General features: G+C 43.8%; 1 protein-coding gene across 4 annotated transcripts; it reads left to right on the forward strand.

The window, feature by feature from the left end:
- The first annotated feature begins 1,505 nt into the window (after positions 1-1,505).
- Positions 1,506-10,945, forward strand: LOC133461169 (probable thiopurine S-methyltransferase). Of its 4 annotated transcripts, none has more exons than XM_061741961.1 (9): positions 1,506-1,755; positions 2,955-3,119; positions 4,464-4,556; positions 4,631-4,763; positions 5,999-6,051; positions 6,122-6,196; positions 8,367-8,452; positions 8,539-8,583; positions 10,697-10,945. In XM_061741961.1, the coding sequence occupies exons 1-9, from the start codon at positions 1,691-1,693 to the stop codon at positions 10,813-10,815; spliced, it is 834 nt and encodes a 277-aa protein (XP_061597945.1). In that variant the 5' UTR covers positions 1,506-1,690; the 3' UTR covers positions 10,816-10,945. The 4 variants fall into 4 exon arrangements, with proteins under 4 accessions (XP_061597945.1, XP_061597946.1, XP_061597948.1 ...); XM_061741962.1 differs by having other exon boundaries at positions 2,958-3,119; XM_061741964.1 differs by having other exon boundaries at positions 1,510-1,670; positions 2,958-3,119.
- Positions 10,946-12,363: the final 1,418 nt, after the last annotated feature.

Consider the following 12,363-nt stretch of genomic DNA (forward strand, 5'->3'; position numbering starts at 1 on the left):
GGCTATTAATTATAAGTCTCTCATCATAACCATCATTGTTCTCCATTGTTCTTGTAGTTTGTTGTGCTGGTCCCCCCCCCCCCCCCGTCCCCTTTTTGTCTTCTGTGTACGTTTGCAGGCCAGAGCTTCAGGAGCTGCATGCTGACCTGCAGTCGCCGCCCTCTGATCATCCAACTGCTACTTCCACCTGTCTATGTGGAAGTCTGCTAGATGCCTGCTGACATCCTGCCCTGCAGTCCCCCCCCTCTGACCACCTCAGTCTGCTGTCTACATCTGTTTATATATGTCCCTTTTGCACTAGTCCCGCTTCACCTCGATTCTACCCGCCACGGCCCCCGTTTTGCGCTTTTGCACTAGGGCTGAGACGGGTAGAGCCGCTCCAAGCCGATACTATTTCTGTAACCATTCTGGCGAGGTTCTATCCGGGCTGACCCGGGACTATTTCTGACGTCACCACCCTCCTGGCCACTGATTGGTCGGGGGGCGGGGCCGGCAGACATTTGAATCAGGAAGCTGGAGTCAGCGCGAGAGCGACCCGCGGCTCGCGGCGATTTTATTATAAAGCGCAAAACGTCTGTTTGGTGATCCAACTCTGAGGTGCAGATGTTCATAAACCTGGTGGCTGAAGAGAGAATTAAAAAAGGGATGTAGACGGGCTGTTTTACTCTCAGCCGCTTGCGGCTCCAGCTAATTTCTCATCAGCGCCGACATGAACAAAGCGGTTGCGCAATCGAGTACGTCACAGCAACTTCACCCCAACCTGCCCACTTCTCACCTGGCTGTGGAAAAACAAACGGGGACAAAACGGGTAGAGGCGTGACGAGCCGAGTCGGGCTCAGTAAGTCCTAGTGCAAAAGGGCCAGTCATCCCTGTAGTGCACCAGTTAGCCATTGTGTCTGTGTCTCTCCTTTCTCTGTTCTTCATTCTCTCTGTCTGTTCTCTCTTTTCCTGCTCTGTCCAGCTGGCCTCTGGAGGGCCCCCCCCTTATGATCCAGGTCCTGCTCAAGGTTTCTTCCCTCCTAAAAGGGATGTTTTTCCTTGCCACTTGTTTGGCTTAAGGTTTTTCTCCCACTAGAGGAGTTTTTACCTGCCAGTGTTTATGTTATGTTTATGTAATAATTGCTCGGGGGTCATGTTCTGGGTCTCTGGAAAGATCCTAGAGACAACTTCTGTTGTAATAGACGCTATAGGCCTTTATATAAAATTGAATTGAATTGAATTGAATTGCATTGAGCTTTCACAGTGAAAGTGGACCGTTGTTACAAAGCTTTGAAGGGATTTCTTGCTCAACTACCTCAAACATATGTTTATATTGTGTTGCTAAAAAGAAGTAAAAAGTATGTTTCCCCCCCCTAAAGTAGGCCGACCCTGAACGCAGCACCAGACTCCTCCTCTCACTACAGACCTTTGTTTTCTTAGTTTTATCGGTGTTTTTCAGCCCTGCGGTAGGACTGACAGGACACGTGTCCTCCAATCAGAGCGGGTTTCTGAGCGGACCGCGGGAGCGCTGCCTCTCCGGCAGAAACGGAAGTCTGGCCGGCGGAAGTCGGCTGCTCATCCAGGGGAACGACGTGTGCTCGGCAGCGGTCCTGTCAGACACAGCTGAGGAGAAGCAGCGTCCAAGGCCGTCATCGACCGGACCTGCAGAGCCAGCGCGTCCTGCCAGAAAGGTAAACTCCGCTCTGCTGCCATGGAGACTTCAGGTGCGCTCACGACGCTGCTCTTTCTGCTGTTACGTCACACGGCTGCCGACAGGTGAGCCGCCGCGAGGGCGCGGTCACGTGTTTAAACCGTCCCAGAGGGACCGTATATTATTATACAGTCTATAGGAGGAGGGCGGATAGAGCTGCACGTGATGTCACACGCTGTTTACAGCTGGAAGAGTCACCTGATTCAGGTCCACAAGGAAGAGATAAGCTCTGCCTGGTTACCATGGCAATTAGAAGCTGCTCTGAAGAAGCGTGGTCTTTATGTAGTTTTTCCAAGTGAATTTAGTCTTATTCCCCCAAACTATAATAATAATATCGTTTTTTTATTATTATTATTTATTATTATTGTTGTTATGTTATTATAATAATAATAAAAATAATAATACTAAAGCTGGCGTGATCCACCTTTGAAGAAGCGTGAAGGTAAATAGTGGTTTTTATGTAGTTTTTCCACGTGAATAAAAAAAAATTATTCCCCCAAACTATAATAATAATATCGTTATTATTATTATTATTATTATTATTATTATTATTATTATTATTATTATTATTATTATTATTGTTGTTGTTAAGTTATTATTAAGATGGTTATAATAATAATAATAATAATAATAATAATAATAAAGCTGGCGTGATTCAGCAAGGCAAGGCAAGTTTATTTGTATAGTACAATTCAACACAAGGCAATTCAAAGTGCTTTACATCAACATTAAAAGCGGCAAGACACAATTAAACAGTAAATAAAATGAAATAAAATGATAACAAAAGAGGTAAAATAATAAAAAGCACAAGTTGTTAAAAAGTAAGGGCAGTAGAGTACAGCAGGTACACATCTCATTCTTACAATGGCAAGAATTACGTTTCTATACGGTCAAAACGTACAAAGACCGGGTCAAATACACATTTTACAAAAGTAATCTGTAGCAATTTGTACGGTGAATTAAACCAATTTGACAATTCTATGCCACAATGCCTGTTTCCAGGTCTTATTTCACACAACTGACGAGAATTACGTTTCTATACGGTCAAAACATACAAAGACCGGGTCAAATATAGTATTACAAAAGTAATCTGGGCCGATTCGTGCGGTGAATCAGACCACTGGGTGGAATCGGCTCCTGCTATTATCCTTGCAGTAAAGAGAGACTTAACCAGCTTCTTCATCTGTGTGCCACATCACCCGGGGGGTGTTTTTTATATGGTCTATGTACATCACCGTGCGTGTGTGTATGTTGTTCCTCTCAGCAGCATCCAGACGAACATCAGCAGCGTTCAGACGAACACCAGCAGCAACCAGGTGGATCTAGGCAGGATGCTGCAGCCGCAGGCTGACCGGGTCATGGCTAGAGAGGAGTGGGAGGAACGTTGGCGGGAGCAAAAGATCGGCTTCCATCAGCCAGACGTTCACAAGTAAGTAGCCGTTTACTGTTTGTGGAGCCAAGTCCACGCGTTCACCAGATAACGCTAAAATGTGCAAACAAATCAGTGTTTTCCAGGAGAGCAGCGGTCCAAAGGTTGTCGACATCTTCAGAGCTCTGACCAGAGACGCTTCCAGCACTCTGGGGCTCCTGAACTAAGATGTTGGACGGATCTGAAAATCTAAAGTTCAAATTCAAGTTGAGCTAAATAAACCTAATTCGCTAGCATGCAGGCTAGCATGATGGCTGTGGGCGATAACTGAGGGAAAAGCTGGACAGCAACAGGGGACCTTATGGTGCTTTTGCACTAGTACCTACTCGGCTCTACTCATCTCAGCTCGGCTTGACTCAACTTGGCCTAGTTTCTTTTCTATAACAATTCAGCACCTGGAGCAGAAGTAGGAGGTTGGAGCGAAGCTGCTGTGACGTATTTGATTGTGTGATCTAAACAAAGAAGACAACACTAAAGATGGAGAACCTGGAGGAGATGATATTTGTGCTGCTGGGTCTGTGACTTGTGTTTGATATCAAGTTAAAAAATGAGAGTGAAAGAAGCTTCAAGCAGCGACGCTTTTTACATATTTTAGTTTGTCTCTGCGCTGCTGAAAAGTCAGCTGGGAGCCGCGAGCAGCTATGAAGTGACAGAGCTCCTGGTAGATCTGGTCGTTCCTTATCACCCGTCTAGATCCCTTTTTAATTCTCTCCTCAGCCACCAGGTTTATGAACATCTGCACCTCAGATTTGGATCATCAAACAGACTTTTGCACTGCCATTGCCTGTCGAATAAAGTGAACAAGAAGCCGCCGTGAGAGTCGCTCTTTCGCTGATGTCACATCCTGACTCAGACGTCTGACTCCAACTCCCCGACCAATCAGTGGCCTGTAGTGTGATGATGTCAGATACAGCCCGACTCAGCCGCTTAGAACCTCGGCAGAGTAGATACAGAAAAGTATCTACTCGGTACGTTAGACCCCTAGTGGGGAGCGTCAAACTCAGTGGAGGCGAGCCGAGCCGGGCTGAGTAGGTACTACTGGAAAAGCGCCATTAGATCACAAGGACAAAAGATTCTGATTCTACAAACAAATGTTTGAGAGAGAAGGAAATGCAGAATTTACACCTTTTGTGAGCTCAAAATAGGCAGAAAAAATACTGAATTCCACACTTTGTCAAATTTAAAATTTGCATAAAAAGAAAAGGCACATTTGTTACTTTATAAACTTGAAAATGTGTAAGTAAACCCATTCGTACCTGGCCCAGACCGTTTATAGCTGAGTCCTGGTTTCAGTTGTTCACGGCTCTGTCTCAGAATGTCAACTCTGTTTTATTTTTCAAACAGGATGCTGAAGAAGTACTTGGATAAAGTTGTGAGGGGACGCTCCGCGGTGCGCTTCTTCTTTCCTCTCTGCGGGAAGGCCGTGGACATGAAGTGGTAGGAACAGACTAACGGCGGACGTATTGGGTTTCTGTCTTCCTCCCGTGGACTCACCCGCTCCTCCTCCGCAGGTTGGCTGACCAGGGTCACCCGGTGGTCGGGGTGGAGTACTCGGAGAAGGCCTGCCGTCAGTTCTTTGAGGAGAACAACCTAACGTACAGTGAGGAGCCTGTGGCTGCCATACCTGGAGCCAAGCTCTACAAGGTGGGTGGGCCTTATGAGTCCTGGGTGGGATGTCACAACCACATGTAACATGCAGCTAGCACTTACCCAGCGGTAAGTTAGCAGCAAACTTACCAGACTTGGTGAAGTTAAGATAGCTAAGCGTGGCTGACTTAACTGCAATAACCTAGTTAACCTGAGTTAACTTAGCTAAAGTTAACTAAGGTTAAAGGAGCATGAGGTTCCTTTTAAGAAATGAGACTCTCTAGCGCCACCCTTCACCACGATGGCCGTTGGGGGTACTGCAGCCAACAGCGAAGCCGGCACGGGAGAACGGGGAGAATGCGCATGCAGCGTCATGTGACGTCACATCCGCAGAACAGCGCGGGAAACTCGGCCCCAGCACTGCAGCACATTTTGCAGCACACAGCCTGTTCAAGGCAACGGAGAGATACGCTAGAGGGCTCATTCGTTTTGGTTTGGAACGCTTCATCTGACATTATTACTAGAAAACTTAAAACGTTTAGGAATTTTTTTCATAAATCCTGCCTCAATCCTGCCTGATGCTCCTTTAAGTGCATTTAACTTGACTGACTGATGTTCCAACGCTGTTTGACCTCGGAACTGGGCGAATCACCTCAGAAAAGTGCAGTGGAACGGTCACCGAACCCTGGATTTAAACTCCAGCCAAGTGGGGCTTGCTGAGGTCCCAGTAACATGGTGGGGAAGTTTGTCAGAGGTGGTTGGAACACATAAAATTGATTTGATCAGTTTGTTGTAGATAAATTAGAACAGCAAACACAAGTATGTTCTTTTTTTATCCGCCATTTCGATTTCAAACCCATGACGACTAGCCACTATCACTTTCTCATCTTTGGCGAAGCAGTCAGCAGCTTGTACCCATCTTCGGCTAAACGTGACGGTTACCTTTGATTTCACTGCAAACAACATATTATGCTGCTGTAAACTTCTGGCGGGAGCTCTGGAGATATTTCCACTGGAGGAGCCGGTGGCCAAAGCTAACATGGCTGCACCCTTGAAGGGGGGAAATTGTGCATCAAAGTTTGCATGCGTGCGTATTGTTGTTTACATACGGGGAGGTGCGGTGCATAACAACTTTTATATAGACATCTAGAATTGTCCTCATTCGAACAGATTGCTGGAAACAGGAATTGGGTTCAGGATGCTTGACGCTGAAAAGATGTTACTAAATACTTGAGACAGGAAGTTTAGCGTGTGACAAGCTAAAGCGTTTCTGCTGTCTTCTTCTTCTACAGAACTCTGAGAAGAACATTTCTCTGTATCAGTGCAACCTGTACGACTTCTCCAGGTGAGTTGATTGCCTCTGTGTGGTTTTCTGTAGAAACCTCAGGTTTTATGACTTAACTTCTCCCTTGCAGCTCTGTGGAGGGAGAGTTTGGAGCAATATGGGACCGAGGATCTTTGGTGGCCATCAACCCAAAGGACAGAGAGAAGTGAGGCCATGTCTCAGTTGATTTGAATCCAATTTTATAATCGTTAGTCATAAGTTCAAATAAGATGTTTAACTGCCAAAGTATTTTTTTTTCGTTATGGATGGTTGGTTTCTGTGGGTAGGAAGAACCTCTGTAGTGTTCTGAGGGACAGAAGGGACGGAACTGGCTTTTGAAATGTCCATCAGCTACTTGTAAACATCTCTCTCACTGCTATGGTTCCTCGCTGTAACAGGTGGCAATAAGTGTCAAAAGTACAAGTGTGAACCTCTCAAGCTGCACCCGGAATGAAAAATGGAATAGAAAAATTTTGATTAGAAAACCAGAAAGAAGAAACTTTAGATATAAATTGTTTGTCATTAGGGTTGTCCCGATCAGGATTTTTTAGCTCCCGATCCGATCTCGATCACTTGAGTTTGAGTATCTGCCGATCCCGATTTTTCCGATCCGATCACTTTTTTTGGCTCCCGATACAAGTCCGTTAATTTTTCCCGATCAGATACATTTTGGCAATGAATTAAGTAAAAAAAAAAAAAAAAAAAGGACTAAAACTCAAATTGTCCCAAGTTTCTTTCATTGTAGATTCTCTCCAACATGGACATATATTTCTTTTCTTTTTTTTCTTTTTTTTTTATATTTCTTTTCACTGACTGCACCATTGGATCAAAACAAAGCTTATCAGCACTGGTGCCACAAAATAGGTAGTTTACCTACTAGGTTCAAAAGTTGAATGACATCCAGGCAAACTCACAATCAATAAGAAAATTAAAATACATTTTGGCTTAACCTTAGTGCAGAATTCTCAACAGCATGAAATGAATAGCAGCAGCTTTTCATCGCGGCTGTTAGTTTTGGCCCTGTCTGTGGTTGTTCAGAGACGGACCCTTTAGACCGTAACGCCAGTAGTCTGTCATTCCTGTGTTGTGTTGTCACCGAGAGTCAATAAAGTGGACCAAAAGATGATTAACGAGTGACGGATAATCATTTACATAACACTACAGTCACTTTTCTCCGACAGCTTTTCTTTCTTTTTTAAACTTTCAGACATTGTCTCCGTTTATCTGAGCGTAGCCTAGCTGTTGTTAGCTTTCTGTTAGCCACGCTTCTTTCCCTCCAGCACAAACGTCACTTTCAGCCGCCGGCGCCGCCCAAAAGCAATACCTTATTATAAACACACATCAACTGTCTGTATATACAATTATACTACTACTAGGTCGTCCTCAGACGAGCCGTCCATCGTTGTCTCCAGTCATCCCGATTCTCCATACAACTTTCCAGTTCACTGGTACTCTGGGCCCCGGCATCCTTCTTGAGTATGTCCACATATGTTGGTGTAGGACGTCCTCTTGACCGGCGCCCGCGTGTTGGCTCCCACAGCACCAGCTTGCTGGCTGACAGTTCTTTGTGTCTTTGGCAGTGCCCTGCAAGTCTCATTCTCCTTACAGCAACCTTTTCGCTTACCCTTGGCATTCCTTCATATAGGACTTGGTTGGTTACATGTGCACTCTTGCTGATGTTTAGCACTGCACGCAACATCCTGGTGTAGCACCCGTCCAGGGATTTCACTAGGGTTGGTTTGAGGGTCCAGCATTCACTGCCATAGAGGAGAACAGACTCTACTGTCGCGAAGAAGAAGCTGAGTCTGATTTGGCGGGGGAGGTTGGAGTTCCATATACTGGTCATCCCGTTCAGGGCCCTCCATGAAAGTGCCTTCCTCACTTTTAGATCTTGCTCAGTTGAGTTGACCCACGAACCCAGGTATTTGAAGTCATCAACTTCTTTCAGCACAGTGCCTGCTGCTGTAGTCAGAGGTTGATGTTCTGGTGGAATGTTGTAGGTGATGACCTCAGTTTTCTTGGCGTTTAACCTGAGGCCAACCTTGGCACACTCTAGCTCTACCCTGTATATTACCTATATACCATTATAAAACGATTTAATAATTAATATATATAAAAAAAATTAATACCAGGTGTGTCCCGATACTTTTTTGGCCGATGCCGATGTTTTGAAAGTGACGTGATCGGGCCCGATCGATAGGGACTACAATATTTGTCATATAACAAAGTAACTGCAACAAGCTGCCACCGTACGGTGGTGGTCTAGAAACACCCCCTATCTCGGTGTCTTCATGCTAGTCTGAACCTGCAGTGTTTGGTGGCTCCTGTGTTTCCAGGTACGCTGCTCTCATCATGTCTCTGATGGCCGGAGACTGCAGGTACCTGCTGGACACGCTCCTGTACAACCCAGAGCAGTATCCAGGTACGAGGATATACATCTGCAGACACAAACTCCTCTCTGCGCTCACAAGCTCTCCTTCTAAAGATGTTCCCCTGTCTTCCCTGCAGGTCCTCCGTTCTTGGTTCCGGATGAACAAGTCCAGAGCCTGTTTGGTAAATAAGTAAATAGTAAATAAGAGCATAATATGTGTCCGTATTGGTTCAATACGGAACGCAACATTTAATTCCCAATTACGTAACAATTCCGTATTTCAAGGGACGGGTGGCAACCCTACCAATCAGAGAAACCAGACCGGTTGTTGGTGTCCAAGAGGAACAGCGTTAACATGGCCAAGCTAGCAGTTATATTTCATTTCTTTTCATTTTTGCAAAAACTGATGGAGCAATTTGGAGGCAAAAGTTACCTTTCCACCAGTTTTTCCTGCAGCCCGTTTGTACAGACTGAAAATGGCACACATCCAAGGCCGTGGCCATTATAAATTAACACTGAGGATCTGCCTGAATATTTCTACAAAGCTACAATGATAACTCAACTTTGCACTGAGAAAATATTGCTGCTAAACTAGGGCTGGGGATTGATTCCGGATCGCTTTGATTCGATTCCGATATCAATTTGGGTTAGTGTTATTCAAAATGTTTTTTGAGCTATTACATGAATTATATGACATGTATATGACATGCAACATATTAATACTACTATTATATTGAGATTCGACAGCAAGTATTGGCAGCTGATGATGCTGTAAGGACCAATCACCTCCCAGAATGCTGATATAACTGCTTTCAGAAACATTGTGTGGGGCAGAATTATCAAACAGATCCAGGGCAGCAAACAGAGACGTATGAAATCGCTTTTATTTTTTCCCATTTTTGAGAATTTGGTTTTTAGCATTTTATGCAAATGTAACCCCAAGACAGTATATAAAGCAAAGAAATATAGACAATTTATGCAATTATAACTGAAAACTTTAATGTTTTCATACCTTTAGACATAAAGAAAAAACATGGCACTAGTTATGCTCGTGTCCAACAAAACATAAAAAAAAATACCAAAAGTTGTAATGTAATGATGAAGAAAATTTTAAAAAATACCAAAAGTTGTAATGTAACGATGAAGAATTTTTTTTTTTTTAAATCGATCTTTACACATATCAATCGATTTTTAGCAATGAATGAGAATCGGTTTAGAATTGAAAAATCGATCATTTTTTTTCAACACAGGCCTATGCTAAACGTAAATTTTTTTTGTCTATGCGCATATATATTCTTACACACACATATTGACATTTTCTTACTGTTCTAGTTATTATAAGTCTGATTGCTCTCTGTATTGAACTTGTTTGTACTTTGTGTACAGTGACAGTAAATGGCCCTTATTTATGGAACAGCCTGCCAGAGAACCTCAGGGCAGCAGAGAATGTTGATTTTTTTAAAAGGAGGCTCAAGACACACCTTTTTAGTTTGGCTTTTATCTGATCTCATTTACCTAGTCTTTTTAGCTATGTATTGTGTCTACTTCTTTAGCTCTTTTATTATCTTTAAAACTTTAATCCATTTTAGTGACTTTTTACTTTGTTATTTATTATTCATCTTAAGTTTTATATAGATTTCTCTAAAATGTTACACTTTTAGGCATTTCTTACTTTCTTTTAATCTTTTAGTTTTTAGCTCCAGCGTTTCCTCAGGGGGGTCGTTCACACTGGGAGGTGTGCCTGCTCTGCCCATGGGGTTGTCGTCATGGGGGTCCCTCAGGCCTGGGTAGCTGGGGGTGGGACTCCACCTTCTGTGTGGGGTCTGCCCCGGTCTGTCCGGGTTGGGGGGGGTCTCTGTGGCGATGCTCCTTGTGGTCGTGGTTGGTGGAGCCTCTCAGTGTGGACGGCCACCCATAGGTAGTGTTTTCCTCACCTGGATCGTTAGTGCTAAGCCATGTCACCAGTCCACTTACTGTGTGTGTGTGTGTGTGTGTGTGTGTGTGTGTGTGTGTGTGTGTGTGTGTGTGTGTGTGTGTGTGTGTGTGTGTGTGTGTGTGTGTGTGTGTGTGTGGGCGTGTGAGTGTGTGCACATGTATATGAGTGTGAGTGAGTGTGTGTGTACGCGTGGGGGGCGGGGTCGTATGGAATGTTTTAAATTGTGTTTTTTTTAATTGTTATTTTATTCTGCATGTAAAGCACCATGTGTTGCATTTTATATTGTATGATTTGGTGCTATACAAATAAATAAATAAAAATAAAGATCGTGATGCTGATCGAGTATCTTCTCGTTTCAGGGGGCAGCTGTGACCTGGAGCTGCTGGAGTCTGAGGATGCTTTTACTGATCGACACAGGGGCTGGGGACTGGACTACCTCACCGAGAAGGTGCACCTCCTGACTCTAAAGAGCAGCTAAACAGGAAGCTGAAAGTCAAGGGAGCAGGGGAGCGCTCTGAATCTCCACAAGCAGATGTCCAACAATAAAACAAGGACTGGTTCTTAAAGCTCCTGTAAGGATGTCTTCTCTTCCTACAAAGGTTTTCAAGGTCCGATGCCGAGGAATGGACCGATGCCTTTTACAGAAACTCGATCAGATTGTTCTAGGTTCCAGCTGGACTGTCTCTTTAAGAAAAGTAAAAACCAGACCCTCCCAACCTCTCCAACTTCAAGTTCTTGAAGAAGTCGCTTTCGTATGGATGTACCGGCAGCATCACTGCAAAAATAAGGAAATGAGTGAAGGCAGTGTGTTGTCTGTAATTAGAGAGATGTCTTTGTCAGGAATCATAGCTGATGGAAACTGATTGGTTGGGATAGCAGTGAGAATAAAAGTTTGTTTTCCCACAAGTGTACCATTTTTGTAGCTCTGAGCAACCAATCTCCAATCGATCTTGAATCATTTTCCAGATAACTTCCAGGTTTTTGGTATCCTAAAATGAATCACTTGCTGCTGAATCACTGAATAAGTTTGTCTGAATCAAGATGTCATGAAGGCACGGTATATTCCCAGGCTTAAACCTGCTCCACACTCCCCAGTTGAGTTGTTCATCAAGCTTTAAAATGAAGGAAAGTAACTGCTGTTTCCTTCGGGGGATGCTCCAAAGCTCGAGTCTTCCTTTCACCGTCCAAACACTTGGAACGACGAGACCTGGAAGATTAAAGGTGGTTTGAAAGGTGTCCCAGCTGATGTTCGGACCTGCCAGAACCTCTTCCTCTTGCCACCCAGGTCTGTTGAAGATGCATTCAAACATGGTGCAATCTCAGTGGATTCTGGTTTTTATTTTATTTTTATTTTTTCCCTCAACCAGCCATTTCCTATGGAAGAGTATTAGGGCCAGGCAGGAGAAAAATAGAAATAATATTTTAGAGGAGGAAGTTTTTTTTTTTATTATGCACATCGAGAAAAAAGTCGAAATGTCGAGATTAATGTTGAAGTACAATATCGAGAAAAAAGTTGATTATTCTCGAAATTTCGACTTTATTCACAAAATTTTGACATGGTACTAACTACAGTTACTACCAGGTAAAATCCCAGGAGGGGATAAAACCCAGAACCACTAACGACAGAACAAAGAAAATAAGGATGTAAAACACATAACATTTGTGTTTCAGAACCAGAGTCAGAAGATTATAACGGCAGTTGACATCAGGGCAGCTCCCACCATCATCTTATAAAAGAAGGAGTCACACATCAACACCAACATGAGAACCACACACAAGATAACCAGATGTCCTTCAACACCTTGGTACCATTTAAGTTAAACTCTCAATGTTGCAGGATTCCAGGAGCCGGAGTCAGCATAAGTGCAGTACGTAGGCCTATCTGTAATTATATGACAACTGTTGTGACTTGAATTGATTTGACCCAAACTAAAACCTACAAGTCACTGAGGCACTGATTAAAGAGATGACGCGTCTCCTTGGGCAGCATGTCAGTTGTGTGAATGAGTGTCCATAAACATCCTTT

This window comes from Cololabis saira, chromosome 15 (genome assembly GCF_033807715.1).
Source record: "Cololabis saira isolate AMF1-May2022 chromosome 15, fColSai1.1, whole genome shotgun sequence".
Lineage (NCBI taxonomy): Eukaryota > Metazoa > Chordata > Actinopteri > Beloniformes > Belonidae > Cololabis > Cololabis saira.

Bases quoted from the DNA above. Each gene is read 5' to 3' on its own strand.
- LOC133461169 (XM_061741961.1), top strand. From the start codon at position 1,691: ATGGAGACTTCAGGTGCGCTCACGACGCTGCTCTTTCTGCTGTTACGT. The intron at 4,764-5,998 runs GTGGGTGGGCCT...CTTCTTCTACAG, and splicing joins CTGGAGCCAAGCTCTACAAG to AACTCTGAGAAGAACATTTC. The intron at 6,052-6,121 runs GTGAGTTGATTG...TCTCCCTTGCAG, and splicing joins AACCTGTACGACTTCTCCAG to CTCTGTGGAGGGAGAGTTTG.